This window comes from Mastigoproctus giganteus, chromosome 1 (genome assembly GCF_048544385.1).
Source record: "Mastigoproctus giganteus isolate SK-2022 chromosome 1, ASM4854438v1, whole genome shotgun sequence".
NCBI classification, from domain to species: domain Eukaryota; kingdom Metazoa; phylum Arthropoda; class Arachnida; order Uropygi; family Thelyphonidae; genus Mastigoproctus; species Mastigoproctus giganteus.
This window is the reverse complement of record NC_143575.1, coordinates 252,938,935-252,957,862: the sequence shown is the minus strand read 5'-3', so window position 1 is coordinate 252,957,862 and position 18,928 is coordinate 252,938,935. Positions and strand designations below refer to the sequence as shown.

Here is an 18,928-nt window from a genome sequence, read left to right as displayed (position 1 = left end):
CCACCCAGGTGTGAACCAACGTAAGCAGGGGTCGAGGTGTGGTGCCCACACCACATGGAGGAATGCCGCCCCTCTATGTTACCAGGCAGTACTAGGTGGTAGATGACTCTCATCAACCGGCGAAATACCACCACTTTGCTTATTGGAGGCTTGAAGTGGTGGAACCCATGTTTAGTCTCTAGAGCTAAGTTCCGGTCAACCCTTCCCTATCTCTTCCATCATGCAGTATGATTGATGACTTTTGAGGTTATGATGAACGTTGTGGCGAGATCCAATATTCCTTACATTTCGAGGGTACAGCTCTAAAACGGTTTTCGCAGGCCGGCCGCTAGTTAGTACACCGGACCGAACCTATTGGTAACTCTCTAGGAGGCTTCCGGATCAGCTAGTGTATAATCTTGCTACCTCTACTCTGCCAGATAGTGACTGGAGGGAGTCCGAGTAGTGTGTATGCGGGGAGCATTGTCGAGGCCACGTTATGTCAAGGATCTGGGTATATTCTTCCCACATGTACGCCATATCCAAAAATTTCATTACTTCATACAGCATGTCCCACCCACTTTTTCTTACTATTGAATACACCATGAATTGTCAAACTAATAGAACAAGCTTATCTGCGAAAAGATCTAAACCTCCCAAGGATTTCCTAATTCATTTCACAAATATACGTGGTCTCAATTCTAATCTCAACGATGTCCATTTCCACTTGCAGTCTGCCAAACCCCATGTACTTTTTCTGACAGAATCTCAGTTATCGGTTGATTCAACTACTGTTCATCTCAGATGCCCAAATTATTCGCTGTATGATTCCTTTCGCCTCAAAGGTGGTACTTGTGCATATGTCCGTTCTGTTATTCCCTGTCAGAGACTTGGCAATTTGGAATCTCCTCTCTTTGATCTTCTCTGGCTTAAAATCTCTCTACCTCATTGTGTCAAATTCATCTGTTGTCTCTACCGTTCTCCCAACTCCACTAATCACTTGGAGCTCTTTGACTTCCTCTCGTTGCAACTTGACTTTCTCCAGTCCAACTTTCCTAACAGTGAGGTAATTTTCCTTGGTGATTTTAATGTTCACAACTCCAGCTGGCTTCCGTTTTCTAGTCACACCGACCCAGCAGGTCGAGATGCTGAGGCTTTTGCAATTACTAATGACCTAGCACAGATTGTTCATTTACCTACAAGAATACCGGACAATCCGAATCATACAGCCAATACGCTTGATCTTTTTCTCACAAACAACCCTTCTAAGTACACGGTCGAAGTGAGAGGTCCTTTAGGCACTTCAGATCACAACTTGGTGATTGTCTCTTCTCCAATGGAACCTTTATCTCATGGCTATTCCCAACCTCGTGTTGTTTGGCATTACAAGAATGCAAAATGGGATGACCTGCGAGACTTCTTTTCTTCTTTTCCTTGGTCGGATTACTGTTTCAAAACTCCTGATGTCAACGTTTGCTCAGATCGTGTCAGTGAAATTATTCTTGCAGGAATGGAATCCTTTATCCCACACTCCACTTTAAAATCTCGTCCTTTATCTAAACCTTGGTTTTCCAATAAATGTGCTAAGGCTGTTCAAGAGAAGAATGTTGCCTATCGTAATTGGCTTCTTTCTAATTCTTCAGTTTCATTTTCTGCCTACACCAAAGCTCGCAACAATTGTAAAGCAGTTATTAATCAGTCCAAACTAGAGTTTGAACAGGCTAAGAGTAGAAAACTTGCTTCTTGCCCTAATGGTAGCCGAGCATTCTGGTCTCTTGCCAAAGCTATTGGCCGCAACTTTTGCCCATCTCTGCTCCCACCTCTGTCCAAACCAGATGGTTCTGTTGTCACTTCAGCCAAGGATAAAGCTGACCTGCTAGCATCCCATTTTTCTTCCAGCTCATGTATTAATGAACTTGGTAAAACACCTCCCACCATTCCCAACACGGTCCATTCAATGCCTCCTGTGGTCTTCCGTCAAAAGGATATCAGAAGGATTTTGATGAATCTTGATGCTAAGAAAGCTCCAGGTCCTGATGGTATTTCTCCACTTGTTCTCAAAATCTGTGCTTCTGAACTTACTCCTATTCTTTGCCGCCTTTTTTCACTTTCTTATTCCAAAGGTGTTTTTCCTTCTGCTTGGAAATTTGCTCATATCCAGCCAGTTCCTAAAAAGGGTGACAAATCCCTCCCATCCAATTATCGTCCCATTGCAATTACTTCTACTCTTTCTAAAGTAATGGAGAAATCAATTAACCGCCAACTCTTAAACTACCTAGAAACCTTCCGTCTGATCAACGATCGCCAGTATGGATTCCGTCGGTGTCGATCCACTGGTGATATTCTGGCTTATGTTACCCATTTATGGACTACTTCAATGGAAAGGTTCGGTGAAACACAAGCAGTTGCTCTTGACATCTCAAAGGCTTTCGATCGTGTTTGGCATAAAGGTCTTCTAAACAAGCTTCCATCTTATGGTTTGCCAACTGTTTTTAGTAATTGGTTATCCAGTTTTCTCTCTGATCGCTCACTGAGGGTGATGGTAGATGGCTCTCTGTCTTCTAACTTCTCCACTAATGCCGGTGTCCCCCAAGGTTCAGTTCTTTCCCCCACTCTTTTCCTCTTGTATATCAATGACCTTCTTCCATTGACTGGAAATCCTATCCATAGTTTTGCCGATGATAGCACATTGCATTCAACTTTCCATTTTGAGAAACCTTGCCCTGCTCAATCAGCTTCAACTTCTCGAAAATCTGCTACCAATTCCTTAAATGCCGATCTTCAGGTAATTCTCCAGTGGGGCAAAGACAACTTAGTTGATTTCAACCCTTCTAAAACTCAGTCTTGTCTTATATCTCGCAAAAAGGATTCTTCTGCTCCTATGCTTATCTTTAGTGACACTCCAATTTCTAGGCAAAAGGATATATCTCTTTTGGGGATTACCCTGACTTCTAATCTCTCTTGGCACAAGCACATTACAAATATTGCTTCCTCTGCATCTAAAAAACTTGGTTTTCTCTTTCGCTCTCGGCGTTACTTTTCTTCCAAACAGCTGCTCACTCTGTATAAATCGCAAATCCGCCCTGCCATGGAATATTGTTCCCACATTTGGGGTGGTGCCCCCAAAACCTCTCTCAGGCTTCTTGATTCCATTCAGAAGAGGGCAGTTAGGTTAATTAATGATTCATCTCTAACAGAGTCTCTCCACTCGCTTTCTCATAGACGTACTGTTTCTGCTGCATGCCTCTTCTACAGATATTTCCATGGGCACTGTTCTTCTGAATTGGCTTCTATAATTCCCGCTCTCTCTTTCAAAACAGTCCGAACACGTGCCGCCACCAGCCAACATCCATTTACTGTCCAACTTCAAACCCACAGAACCAACTTTTCATCTTCCTCATTTATTCATTCAACTGCCGTTTTCTGGAACAACCTTCCTTCATACGTATTTCCTGAAAATTACAATCTACAGAAGTTCAAGTCCAATGTCAACAAATATCTTCTTTCGTCTTCTCAACCTCCAACCCATGCACGGTACTAAGTACTATAGGTTCTAATACCTCTCGTGTTTGGGGTTCACATAAAAAAAAAAAAAAATAAAAAATAAAACCTTAAGGTATATAGTTAAAACTAAGGAAATCAGGAAACAATATTAAAGACAAATATTTTTTCTTATAATTACATTTTAAGAAAAAAAAATAGCATAGCTTGGGTTCCTCGGGGACAGCATTTGGCATAATTACCGTCTACCCACACTAGTGGTAAAGATCTGAGTTCGAATCCCGTAAATGACGTGAGGAATTTTTATAGGCCATTTCGGAACTTTTGAGTTAGTCGGTCTTAGGCGAGGGTAGCATGGTTTTTTCTACCTGAAATTCACCAAATAACGAATCGACCACCGACATTATATACGGCGCAATATGGCCTAAGTTGCTTTTGCGCCTAAAACCCAACAACAATAACCAATGTAGAGAGAAAATTAAGAATGCCTGGTTGACAAAAATATTAAAGCTTTTAGGAAAACCGCATGTGTATGTTGTCAGCTCATTTAATGTTCAAGCCAATACACAACTCGAAATGAACCGTAGTACTGGAACGGGGTACCGATTTGTCACATGCATCCACTCCCGGACCATTTCCCTGCCCTGGGCAAAATGATTTTTCGGCGACCTTTGCTAAGGATAATATAGATATTTTTGCTTCATTGTTCTTCTCTTTTTGGCGCACCGGGCAAGGACTGCTAGCCCGTACCTTAATCCGGCACTGCATGCATCGACAAATGTCACGTTCATACTTGATTATTAAAAATAAGATATTTTATTGACGAGTGTTCCATTTCGTAAAATGTTCCATATCGACATTTAGATCGATATGGTACTCAGGCTTTCCATGGGACTTGGTACACTTTGATCTTCTCCTCATCATATTTGTCAGTGGATAGAATCCGGAAGGGTGACCAACCTAATTTACGTTTTAGTGTTGAAGATGGTTTACATCTCTAAAGTGCTTCAGTAAACTGAAATTTATATATAAATTTACGTAGTAATGGTATTTCCTCTTCAAATATATTTTGCTGGAAATGGCAATAAATTTTGGGGATTTTCCTGTTCATCATAAGAGAAAATTAAAACCAACGTAAAAGAAATTCCCGATTTTCTTTTACGTTAGTTCAATTTTTATTATCTAAAATGTATATGCATAAACAAAATATCGTTTATTGTTATTAAATTTTCATTGTAAAATTCTTGCTGTTAAGTATTTTTTATAAAGTATAATCACTGGATGAGACAAAAATTTCTGTGTACATCCTTCCATCCATCCAATCATCCTTCCCTCTGGTGTTTTTGCTTGTGACGTCACGAAATAGAGTAGTTCGTTGTGAATTGCTTCTTGCAGACGATTCAGAGAGCAGGAAACCTATGCGAGAAACCTTTAAATTAATGTGATTAATGTCAACCGATAAGAAAGGTAAGCTCTTTATTTTGCTCATATTATTAATTAATTGATTTGTTATTACGTTTAATCGTAAATGTCTCAGATATTGATATAATGAAAAGTGATTTCCAACTGGGAAAGAGACGTCCAGCAAATTTGGGTGCTACCATTGAATCTTGTAAATTGACAGTTTACATCATGTTCACTTTTTTAAGCAAATCTATCGAAAAGAAGCGAATTTCATGTTTAAGGAATCGATTTAGGCGAATTAATGTAATTAAGTAAGATATTGATTGGCTAGAAAAGGAGACTGAAAGATGGAACTTGAAAGTAATGTTTAACATAAAAGCCTACGCTCCGAAAGAAGTAGGCGTAACGTTAACTAAGCCTAAAGAATTGAAATAGGAATAAAATTGTAAATAAGTAATTGTGAAATCAGTACTTGGAAAGTTGTATTATTGGGCACATTTCCTTTCATTTTATTTATTAATCCTCAAAAAAAGTTAGGTTAAAATTTTCACAAGGAGTCGTCATCAGTGATGGCAAGACCTAGTTACGTGACGGTGTTTTTTTTTTTTTTTTTTTGTTTGTTTTTTTTTTTATATTAGAAGGGAGGGAGGTGAGATTCAGAAAATGAATGCACAACTAAAATAAAATTCAGATTTGTCAAACGAGATGTATTTACTATGAATTGCACTTAACTTTATGGTCATTAATTTGCATTTACAATTAATTCTCTCCTTTTACCCGAGGCGAATTAAGCAATTGGATAGTATTTACCACAGGCGATTTTTAATCTTAATGCGTAACCCAAGTATTTAATTCCGTTCGTCTTGGCCCTCAGCTACGCATTAGCATTTTCAAGATATGATAAAATGTAGTTGATTTGTTCACTCATTGCCTGTTCAATTTCAGACATTTTAAAACCTGCTGAAAATATGCATATAGATACACCATTGATACGATTTCATCGGATGTTATGTCTGGAAAGAGATAATTGGAACTCATCTTGTTTTATATTTTATTGATGAGTGAAATAGAATGCAGCAAAATGCTTATTTCAGTACTTTAACTGCTTGCATTCTTAGTGTATTCCAACATATAAATAGTAAATTCAAAATATTATAAATATTTCACTTTTTTAAATTTAGTAATTAATAAAAATAATTTTTCAGAATTAACACATTAGCAAGTGCATGGGATCATTTTGACCTACTATTCCTTTATTTATATATTTACCTTTTAATGCTTCAGGGATCTAAAACCACAGTGTTCATAAGCTGTAACTCTTAATACTTCCTGAGAAAAGTTTTTCCCCTTAGTTAACAATTAAAAATTGGACACTCCATTTTATAGAAGCAAAATAATTCTCACATGTCTGCTGACGGATTTAAAGTAAATTACAGGTTTCAGGTCCAACTATGACTTTTTTTTTTTTTTCCATTAGAGCCTATTAGTTTTATTTTATTGACATTATCAGTTCATCTACTAACTCATGGAATTATGAAGTAAGGTTCTCTATACCATTGGAGAGTTTATTGTGATTATTTGTAAAATTTAAAATTTCCTAACTGATAATTCTGTATATGTTTTTAAGATTACCATTGGAGATACCAATGGTACCATTTTAAGATACCATTGGAGAGTTTATTGTAATTATTTGTAAAATTTTAAATTTCCTAACTGATAATTCTGTATATGTCTTTAAGATTAGAATGAGTAGTGTTTGGCCTTACTTCTTGATCTTTAACTGGTGTAATCTTTTAGGATTGTTGCATTGTCTTTTTTGCCTTCCCTTATTGGAAGAAACAAAACTTAAAAAAAAAACAACCGAGATGGTACGTTTCTACTTGCCAGCTCAGAATTTATCAACAATAGCAATGCCATATTTGAGAAAATAAAATAAAATTTTATCTTGATCTGATATGTTGGGTGAAAGGCATGATGTAAGGATTAAAAAGTGATAAATAATTGTTTGTACTTGGATGGCCAAAAATTTACAGCTTCATTGTAAGTGTTTTATTGCATACAATTTGTAGCACAGGAACAACAATGGACTGTACACTTTTTGTGGCAGTGTACAGGCTAGAGAATCGTGCAATGGTGTCTGCATACATTACCCCAGGACTACAATTAGATTAAATTAATTAAAATGGGAAATTCTTGATAATCGAATCCTGAAGTGGATTCAGAAAAGTTATTGGTAAATAAGAAATTAGTTTTGTATACTGAAAGTTATAATGTTAGTTTTCTCAAATTTATAGTAAAAATTTTATATCCTCAAAACTCTGAGCTTGCAGATAGACATACTGCCTCTGCTAACTTTAAATTTTTATTTGTGTGTGGTCTGCATCTGCAGTTTCATAAATCCTACCTCCAGCTTTAATTTTTTTGTTTCAAATTGCAAACTCAGTTTACCCTGTTTGTGTTTTTTGTCATAGCTATGACACAAGTTTAAAAGCTTAACCATAATTCCAACCAGTATGTTAATGGATCTTGAAATAAGAAATTATTAATGACATTGAAAATCTATTTAGGCTGAACATTTTGAAATAGTCTGGAAGGATCAAGTGTGTTATATACTTTAATTGGCTTGCTAATAGATGACTTGTAGCTTTGACGGGCCAGCAGAAATGAAATCAAGGGATTCATAGTCATTATCAGTAAGAGGTTTCAAAAGAAATATTTGCTTTGTAATTTTCTTTTTTTAATATAAGCTGGCCCAATGATGAAAGCACATTTTGATAGTGGGCTGCTGGAGATCTCGAGGTGCATGTAACGCAGATATATCTTTTAGAAATCTGAGTTGAAATATAAATATTTTATTTCAGGTTAGCAGGATCTATCATTTCCTCTTTTTCATATTTCAAAGTACTTTTCTTTTTTTTTTTTTATCATACTATTATGTGTTTTTTTTTTTTTTTAAATTCACTAAGTATTAAAAAGCAAAGTATTTGCTAACTAAGTATGTAATATTTGGAATTATATTTTTCAAAATATATTGCTGCATAAAAATAAAATTATCTTTAAAGGCCTAAGGTTTTGTTCTATTTTTTTTTTTAAATGTGTTTTTTCCCCCCCTTTAAAGAAAGTTATTTTGTTAAAATTTAAAAAGTTTTCTAATTTTTAAAATTTTTAGTTAGTGGAATTCACTTTTGGGCTGCACCAGATTAGGCTGGGAAGAAGCATGTTGGTTGCTGGTTATCTGCCTCTGATCTTGACTATTTTTATAAAAATAGCCAAAAATAATTAAGATTTGATTTTTATAAAAATCAAATCCAATGTATGACCCTTTCACAGGATACAGTATTGGATTTGGACTTGCTGAATAAAAGGCATCCATGACAGAATAGTGATGTCACAACTTGTCACTCATTTAAAGGGATCTGGGTTTCAGACCCATCATAGACTGGACTAGAGGAATTTCTCAAGGCTTCTCAGGTCATGACAGAATAGTGATGTCACAACTTGTCACTCATTTAAAGGGATCTGGGTTTCAGACCCATCATAGACTGGACTAGAGGAATTTCTCAAGGCTTCTCAGGTCATGACAGAATAGTGATGTCACAACTTGTCACTCATTTAAAGGGATCTGGGTTTCAGACCCATCATAGACTGGACTAGAGGAATTTCTCAAGGCTTCTGACCGAATAGTGATGTCACAACTTGTCACTCATTTAAAGGGATCTGGGTTTCAGACCCATCATAGACTGGACTAGAGGAATTTCTCAAGGCTTCTCAGGTCATGACAGAATAGTGATGTCACAACTTGTCACTCATTTAAAGGGATCTGGGTTTCAGACCCATCATAGACTGGACTAGAGGAATTTCTCAAGGCTTCTCAGGTCAGGGCTGTAGTTAGCCGGTCTTAGGCAGAGGGAGTACGGTTCTCCTGTAAGTTATTCCAGGTTTTTCAGCCTGCACAGTATGCAGATTGGCCTAAACACACACTTGTACAGACAATATATACAGTACAGTATGGTCTAAGTTGCTGATATGCTTAAAATCCAATAAAAATCTGAATAAAACAAAATCCCTTGCCAGATTGCCCATCTGTAGACCTCTCATTACAATTGGGTCCTCCAGTTTAAGCATAAAAACTTGATAGAATTACTCACCTACAGCCTAACAATATGAGTTCTTTAATGTAGATTCCAGATATAATTCCACAGAATTCAAGTAGTAATAATATAAACCTATTCAGAAATTAAATATGCAAGGTTCTTCGAATTCACCATGACCAGGTGAACAATCTTTGATGAAGTGCATTGCACTACATTTTATTTTTTCAAACCTGAAAAAATGTCATTGATGTCATTCAGATTACACATCAGATAATTTAATAAATATAACGTGTACATTAAATAACCAAACATTTCAGAAGACTATGTCTCCTTCTGTGCTAAAAAGCATTGATGATAAAATCATGGCATACAGCCTTATATTTTTATCCTAGATAGCACAAGAAACAAAGAACTAGAGAAAAAGTGAGGTATAAAAACCTGGAAATTAAAGTCATGTGAGAAACAGCATTGCAATTTAGTTCTGCTGCTCTAAATGAATGATGTGTCAGTTATTCTGATTATTTCAATACCTCATCTCATATGGTACCAGTTCTTTGTGCTGTCTAGGATGGTTGCTATTGTCATGGGGGGTTTGATGGCGTATAAGCTGCTTTGGCTATAATGCATCTGTCCAGGATGGAAATGTAACAGCTGCTATGTAGTAATTTTATTTTTAGGTTTTTTTTTTGTTTTTTTTTTTACCACAGGAGGAGATGGCATGGTTCACCAAAATGTATGGTTATTTAATGCAGTACTTTAAATAAATTAAATTAGTGATATTAGGATTAAGGATTTTTATTCGCATTCTGATTACAAAATAAACCAATCAGTTTTGTAGAATGAAGCACATCTGAAAAGAAGGGGAGAAAAAAAAAATACATCTAAAATGTAAATATCCTGGTACCATGATTCATGATACCATCAGATTTCATTAAGACATCTGAGAATTGTATTAACAATGCCCAGATTATTATCCTATATATGAACTTCAGCAAAATAATTTTCAGGTCACCATACCTTTGGACTGTAACTTTTCTCATCAGTTATAAGTGGTTATTCAGAACCTTGACATCACTTTAACATTTTCTTCATATAGAATTTGAGAGTATGTTGTATTGGAAATTTCGAAAATATGGTGCCTCATTTAAATTTGTTTTTCTCATTTGAATCATGATCACTGAATTACATGACCATTCGAACTGATGTGTGCCTCCATTATATAAAACCTCCCCACTTTTATTTTTCTTTTAATTCATATTTTGGCAGATATTGCTTATCCCGAAAACTAATGGTGTTGCCAACATTTTTAATGGCCATTATATTTTATGTAAGCAGAATGTTCCAAATAATGTGCACATACTTTTTTGGCTGTTTTTTTTTTTTTTTTTTTTAAGTTTTATTTTAATCATGTTATTTTTCATTTTTTTTGTTGTAAAAGATTTCATCAGTACTGCATTAAAGGGATTACTGTATTACATTCTTTTATTACCATGATAACCGACTGATGATGATAATGTTGAAAATCATACATCAGGTCTCTTGGTTTTAAATGCACAATTCCAAATGAATTCTTTTATAGACTACGACCTAGAAAAACGTTATGCTCTATTTTCTCTTTAGGGCATGTTTTTAAATAGTTTAATCTTAATTCTTTTTGCCTTATATGAATTCAAATTAATTATGGATGTTCAGGTCAGTACTGCGACAATAAGCCATTGCTAAACAATTTAATAATAATAATTACTGTATCGAATTGAGGTTATTCCATTTTTAACTAGTTAAATTTTTATCATAAAATGCAATGTAATGTGTTTTTTTTTTTTTTTCCTCAAATTGTTATTGTCTTTAGCATTAGTAAAGGCTCATGATGCAAGAAAGCAAGCTTATATAGCATCAGTCAAAAAAAAAAAAAACTTCTCATTTCACTCATCCACATGCTCCAAATGTTTGTCTAGTTCTGCCTTGAATCTATTTACAGATGGAAGTTTGTTCCACCAATCAACCTTAGCGCCTCCGTAGCCAGGTGGGCAGGAGCTGCAGTGCGTAGCACATGCTTCTTAATTAGTCCGGGGTTTGAGCCCGTGACTACCAAATACGGAGGATTCAGAAAGATCAGGGAATGACCACCACATATTCCCGGAGCAGTATGGCCCTAGTTGCCACCAGGTTTTGGCGCATTATAACCTTAGTTGCTAATGCGCCAATAAAACCCAACCAACCAACCAGCCTTAGTTGCTAATGCTCCTAAAAACCAAATAAAAACTACCAATCAACCATCTGCTGGCTAAAGGCAAATTCCCACACATCTAATCTATAACTGTCTTTATGCCCTCTCAGGCGATTATTCTGAGTAAGAGGAAGAATCCCATTGGCATTGAGCATGCTCAAACCATTCAAGGCTATATACACCTCAATCAGATCACTTCACGGGGGCCTAGTCTCCAGACACTGTAATTTGAAAAACCGTAAGCCTTTCTTCGTAAGAGCAATCCTTTGTTCCATTCACTAATCTTATTGCCCTTCTCTGTACTCGTTCCAGCAGCTCTACATCCTCCTTAAAATGAATCCTCCAGATCTGTATGCAGTACTCGAGGTGTGGCCCGACCATTGCCTTATACAAGAGGATAATCACCTCCTTATCCCTGCTAGAAAAATTCCTGTATATCATTGACAAGACACCATGAGCTACTCTTGCAGACCATCTGCACTGCTCAGAAAACTTCATATCTGCCTGCACAATTATCTGTAGGTCCTTTTCATTCTCTAGCACTGTCAGTGTAGTACTGCACAGTTGATACATTACTTTGGGGTTACTGCTTCCCATATGCAGTACTTTACATTTGTCAGTGTTAAACTTCAGTTGTTACCTCTCATCCCATCTGCTCAACTTTTCTAGTTCTTGTTGCGGCAGTGTACTGTCATTAACAACTCTGCCAACCTTTGTATAATCTGCAAAGTTGGACATTAAACCTCATATACCATCATCAATATCATTAATAAATTGATATTGATATTGGAAAACAACAATGGACCCAACATTGAACCTTGGGGGACTCCACTAATAACAGTCCACGAAGAACAGTGTCCATTGATTACCACTATGTCTTCCCCCACTCAACCATCCCTTTCTCCATAGCAGCAGATTGCCTTCAATGCCACACTGCTCCAATTTGTGCAGCAGTCTTCCATGTCCAACAGAAGCTTTTCTAAGATCCAAATATATGATATCAAAATTATTCTTTACATCCAGTTCCTTTGTGACCATATCATAGTATCCAATCAAATGGGTAAGACAAGACTTCCTCTTAACAAACCCATGCTGTGTCTGTGCGGTAACTGAAGTTTTGTCTAGATGATCCGCAGTGCTTCTTTAACCAGTGCCTCCATTAATTTCCCTGGAACAGAAGTTAAACTAACAGGGTCTGTAATTACTTGTCGCCCTTTGATCCTCATTTGTGAATTGGGGTCACATTTGCACATCTCCAGTCCTGGGTACCTTCCCTGAGTCCAAGAAAGCTCTCATAATTATGGCTAATGGTTTGCTTACTTCCTTTGCTGCCACTTTTAATATAACTGGATAGATTCCATCCACCCCAGATGCCATTCTATCTTCAACAATTTCTTCTCCACTTTGCTCTCAGTTATTACAAAATCATCTAGCTCACTGCCAGAGTTTAATTCACCTCTGGCATTCCTCTCCCTGAATGACTCATGTGTGAATGTAGATGCAAAATACTCATTTCGTTTGTTAGATTCTTGAGCAGGATCATCAACAGTTGAACCATCGATATCAAGTGGACAAATCTGATTCATCCCCTTCCTCCTAGATTACATAAGTAAAGAACCCTCTGCTATTTTTCTTTTCATCCTTTGCCAAAGATTTCTCGTAATCTGTCTTTTCCTGCCTAACCTCCTTTGTGACTTGGTTACAGACCAGCTTATATCTGTCATAGGCCTTCCGTGTCACCTGTTAATTTATATGTATCCCATGCATTTTTCTTCTATGCCACATGTCTCATTAGTTCATCTGACATTCATTTAGGCCTAAACCTTGAACAATATTTCTTAATTGGTATGAAAAGCCTAGTAGCTCCAAGATTAATTCTTTGAATGCTTCCCATTTTGAATTTGCTGTTGGTAACATTATTAGGTGGTCCCACTGTATAGAATTTAAATACTGTCTCAGACCATCGAAAACCTTTACGAAAACAAAAACCCTTCCCTTTACCCCTGATGGTAATTTCCTCTTTAAGTAAATCTCACTTCAGCACGCTGTGATCATTGCCACCTGGTGTGTCCTTTATCTGCAGATCCTTAATGCATGAATAATCACTGCTGATAATCAGATCAAGGGTATTACTCTCTCTAGTTGCCTACCGAACATGCTGCTGTAGAAAACCACAATCCAGAAAATCCACAAAAGCCTACTAGTATGTGAGTGACCAACCCACAAATTTCCAGTCAGTATCTGGGAAATTAAATCCCCCATTATAAGACACTGATTTACTGGCCCACTCTATTTCTCTATACATCTGTTTATTATACTCATCAGAGTCATTAGGCCTATAACACACTCCTACTCTCAATTTTGCTTTCCCAGTGCTTATGTCACATCAAACTGACTCGACATTGCACTGTCCAGCCATGTCGACTGGCTATACTTCCTTGGATTTTGTGTTTCTTTACCAATAGCGTAACTCCTCCTCCCTTCCTATCTTGTCTATCCTTCCTGCACACATTGTACTCCCCAAATTCCAGTTCTGCATTCCTTATATCTGTGTGACACCATGTCTCTGATATCTTAACAATATCTGCCTTTGATATTTTGACCAACATCTCAAATTCATCAAATTTATTTTCCAAACTCCTAGCATTGGTGTACATGCAAGTATACATTCACCTGTTCCTATTCTTAGCTACCCTAACACAGCTCATGTATTTACTTTTTCTGCAATGACTCTTAGCAGTCTCTGGAATCCACTACACCCTGTTTTCCAGGCTGCCCTTTCCAATAGACGCAGTGCAAGAATCATTTCACCTCTGCCAGCGGCTACTGTTAATCTGTTAGTCTGTATATCCCTCCCCCAAGCTAGCAGTTTTCCAACCCACCTAACACTGCCTCTGGCATCAGCAAATATTCTGGCACCCTTTCTATTTAAGCGTATCCCATCACTGTAGAAGAACTCTCCTGTTAACAAGCACAGACAGGGCCGAGAAAAATTCTACCCCTTGAGCCTTGCACAATCTCTCCAGGGCCGAATTGATAGACAAAGCTCTCATCATATACTCCCTCCTGTCATATTGTCTTTGTCTCACTGTTATTTGATACAAAGGATGGCACAGTGGTTAATGGCAGTCATCAGGATTAGCTACTGCAACAAGATTTTTAAAAAATTGCTTTAATGGGCTGAGAAATGGCACTTGAAGTTTAACATTGACAAATACAAGTTACTGCATCTGGGCAGCAGTTACCCCAGAATAACTTATCAACTGTGTGATACTGCACTCAGAGCAGTAGAAAATGAAAAAGATCTAGGGATAATTGTGCAGTCAAATATCAAATGCTCTGATCAGAGCAGCTCATGGGGTCTTGTATATTTGCAGAAACTTTGCTAGCAAGAATAAGGACGTGATTATACCTTTGTATAATGCCAGAATTATGCCACATCTTTAGTAATGTATGCAGGTCTGGAAGGATGTAAATTTGCTGGAATGAGTGGCTAGAATGGCAACAAGATTGGCGAAGGGAACAAAAGAGTGCTCTTACCTAGAAAGGCTTGATTTTGCAAATTTCGGTACCTCAAAACTATGCACCTGTGGGGAGATAATGGAGGTGTTTAAAACCTTTACTGCATTGAGTAAGCTGAATGTTAGTGGTGTTGTTCTACTTGCTGAGACTACACACACACACGAGGAAGCATAAATTCAAATTGAGGAAGGATGCTTGCAGGGTAGATGTTCAGGAGTTTGCATTCAGCCAGCAGGTTGTTGATTGTTGGAACAGGCTTCCATCTGTTGTGCAAGTGAATGCATTGAATAAATTCAAGTGAGAACTAGTAAAATATTTTGAAGGTACAGATGGGTGAGATGGTTTTTTGGTGGGGGGGGCTGATGCTATATAAGCTTGCTTTCTTGCATCAGTTGCCATTACTACTACTATTTTAGATGGCCAAGCTTTGTCTCTTGAGCTATAATTCTTTTATAACCAGTAATAATATTTTGGAATAGTTATTAAAGTTACTCCGTACGGCTTTCCTTGGATAGGGTGAATACTGTTACTGTAAGTCAGTATTTGTCTGAACCAAAACTCAAAAGTCTAGATATTTATTACTGGATTTCTCTCTTTTTTTTTTTTTTTTTTTTGTTGGGGAAAGGGTTTTACATGCTGGTTTGGCCTGGATGTGCAATTACCTAACAGATAATTGCTTAGAACATGGGCTGATCTGTGTAGATAGGTTTCAAAGTCTAGCAACTGACCATCTCTATGGGGCTTCCTGAAATGCAGATTTCTCTAGATACCCCTGACATTCGTTTTATCAAACTCAAGAAAGAATGAAGATGAAAAAAGTGTGGAATGCACTATTGCTTACACTTTTAAGATCCCCCCCCCCCTTCTTTAAAATGTACTCTAAATGAGATATAGCAGATTGCTACAAGCAGCTTTTATATCATTATATTGCTATTCATGTTGCTTCTAATCACATCCTCAAATTCATTTTGACCTTTTCCAGGACTAAAAAGTTGAAAATATACCTTTCATAAATGAGGGCAATAAAGTTTCCTTTGGCAGTCTGACAACAGGATCAGAAATCTAGGGGTAAAAAATTGAATTCTGTACCATGACTCCTATGAGAATTGCTAAGTTGCTCATAGGGAGCCTAATCTGTTTTGATAATTAACTTACAAGGACTGGACTGCCACAGAGGTATTGACAGTCATCAAGACATCAAAGGCGGATATTGTTGGGATATCAGAGACGTGGTGTCACAGAGATATAAGTAATGCAGAATTGGGATTTGGGGAGTACAACGTCTACAGAAAGGATAGACAGGATAGGAAGGGAGGAGGGGTTATGCTATTAGTTAAGAAACACAAAATCCAAGGAAGTGAAGCCAGTCGACATCGCTGGATGGTGCAGTGTCGAGTCAGTTTGGTGTGACATAAGCATTGGGAGATCAAAATTGAGAGTAGGATTGTGCTATAGGCCTAATGACTCTGATGAGTATAATAAGAAACTGTACAGGGAAATAGTGGGCGAGTAAATCAGAGTCTTATAATGGGGGATTTTAATTTCCCAGATATTGACTGGAATTTGGGGGTTGGTCACTCGCACACTAGCAAGGCTTTTGTGGATTTATTGGATGATTGTTTTCTAAATCAGCATGTTCGGGAGGCAACTAGAGGGAGCATTACTCGTGATTTGATTATCAGTAGTGATTCTTCATGCATTAAGAATCTGTAAATACAGGAACCACTAGGTGGCAGGGATCACAGTGTGCTGAAGTGGGATTTACTCAAGGAGGTAACTACCATCAGGGGTAAAGGGAAGGGTTATTGCTTTCGTAAAGGTTTTCGATGGTCTGAGACAGTATTTAAATTCTATACAGTGGGACCAACTGATGATGTTACCAACAGCAAACTCAAAATGGGAAGCATTCAAAGAACTTATCTTGGAAGCTACTAGGCTTTACATACCAACTAAGAAATATTGTTCAAGGTTCAGGCCTAAATGGATGTCAGATGAACTAATGAGACATATGGCAGAGAAGAAAAATGCATGGGATACATATAAATTAACATGTGACACAGAAGCCTACGATAGATATAAGTTGATCTGTAATCAAGTTACAAAGGAGGTTAGGCAGGCGAAGGCAGATAATGAGAAATCTTTAGCAAGGGATGCAAAGAAAAACAGCAAGGAGTTCTTTACTTATGTAAACTCTAGAAGGAAGGGGATGAATCAGATTGGTCCGCTTGATATCAATGGTTCAACTGTTCATGATCCTGCTCAGGTAGCTAACAAACTAAATGAATATTTTGCATCTACATTCACACGTGAGGAGTTAATCAGGAAGGGGAATGCCATAGATGAAGTAAACACTGGCAGTGAGCTAGATGATCTTGTAATAATTGAGATTAAAGTGGAGGAGAAATTGTTGAAGGTAAATACAAAAAAGGCACCTGTGGTGGATGGGATCTATCCAGTTATATTAAAGGAGGCAGCAAAGGAAGTAAGCAAACCGTTAGCCATAATTATGAGAGCTTCCTTGGACTCAGGGGAGGTAGGAGATGTGCAAATGTAACCCACAGACTGGAGATGTGTAAATGTAACCCAATTCACAAAGGAGGATCAAAGGCTGACACAAGTAATTATGGACCTGTGAGTTTAACTTCTGTTCCGGGAAAATTAATGGAAGCACTGGTTAAAAAAGCACTGCAGGATCATCTTGACAAGAATTCAGTTATAGCTCTGACACAGCATGGTTTTGTTAAGGGAAGGTCTTGCCTGACCAATTTGATTGGATATTATAATGTAGTCACAGAAGAATTGGATGCAGGGAATAACTTTGATATTATATATTTGGATCTTAGAAAGGCTTTTGATACTGTTGCACATGGAAGACTGCTGCATAAATTGGAGCAGTGTGGCATTGGTGGCAAATTGTTGCTATGGATAAAGGGATGGTTGAGTGGCAGAAGACAGAGGTTGGTAATTAATGGACACTGCTCATTGTGGACTAATGTTATTAGTGGAGTCCCTCAGGGTTCAGTGTTGGGTCCATTGTTGTTTTCTGTATTTATAAATAATATTGATGATGGTATATCAAGTTTAATGTCCAAGTTTGCAGACGATACAAAGGTTGGCAGGGTTGTTAAGGACGCTACTGACGCTATGCTGCTGCAACAGGATCTGGAAAAGTTGAGCAGATGGACTGAGAGGTGGCAAATGAAGTTTAACATTGACAAGTGTAAAGTACTATATATGGGAAACAGCAACCCCGGAGCAACATATCAACTCTGTGGTACTACACTGACAGTGGTAGAGAATGAAAAGGACCTGGGGGTATTTGTGCAGGCAGATATGAAGTTTTCTGAGCAGTGTAGACGGGCTGCAAGAGTAGCTCATGGTGCTTATCAATGATATACAGGAATTTTTCTAGCAGGGATAGGGGGGTGATTATTCCCTTGTATAAGGCAATGGTCAGGCCGCACCTTGAGTACTGTATACAGGTCTGGAGGCCTCATTTCAAGAAGGATGTAGAGCTGCTGGAACGAGTACAGAGAAGGGCAACAAGGTTAGTGAACGGAACGAAGGGTTGCTCTTACGAAGAAAGGCTTAAGTTTTGCAAATTACAGTGTCTGGTGACTAGGCACCGGCGAGGTGATCTGATAGAGGTATACAAAGCCTTGAATGGTTTGAGCATGCTCAATGCTGATGGGATACTACCGCTTGCTGAGAATAATCACCTGAGAGGGCATAAATTCAAATTGAGGAAAGACATGTGGGATAGATTGTGTGGAAATTTGCCTTTAGCCAGCGGGTAGTTGGTTGGTGGAACAGACTTCCATCCCTTGTTGTGGAAGTGATAGCCTAAATAAATTTAAGGCTCAGCTGGATAGGTATTTCGAATGAACGGAGGGGTGAAGTGGAAGGGTTTTTTTTTTTTTTTTTTTGGCTGATGCTGCATAAGCTTGCTTTCTTGCATCATGTGCCTCTGCTAATGCTAAGACCAGTGCTTCTCAAACTAACTGCAGTGAAGGACCAGTTTCTTTTATTTCCAATCTGTCCCGGACCGGTACTTTTGTAAAATACAAATCTCGCAAACCAGTAGCAAACAGTTTGCGGATCGGCACTGGTCTGCAGACCACACTTTTGAGCAGCACTAATCTAGACCAGTGCCTACAGTTATTTTCAGGCATGGTCCTTTTGCAAATCCACTTTTTTTGTG

General features: G+C 37.8%; 1 protein-coding gene across 4 annotated transcripts in view; it reads left to right on the top strand.

The window, feature by feature from the left end:
* Window positions 1-4,814: 4,814 nt before the first annotated feature.
* Window positions 4,815-18,928, top strand: part of LOC150091771 (uncharacterized) — a 165,146-nt gene continuing 151,032 nt past the window's right edge. For 2 of the 4 annotated variants that reach the window (XM_090376882.1, XM_090376855.1), the window contains exon 1: window positions 4,815-4,947. In XM_090376882.1, coding sequence (XP_090233008.1) covers window positions 4,929-4,947 — 19 coding nt within the window. In that variant the 5' untranslated portion in view covers window positions 4,815-4,928. The remainder of the gene's footprint in view (window positions 4,948-18,928) is intronic. The other 2 variants (XM_090376864.1, XM_090376874.1) reach the window with 2 other exon arrangements.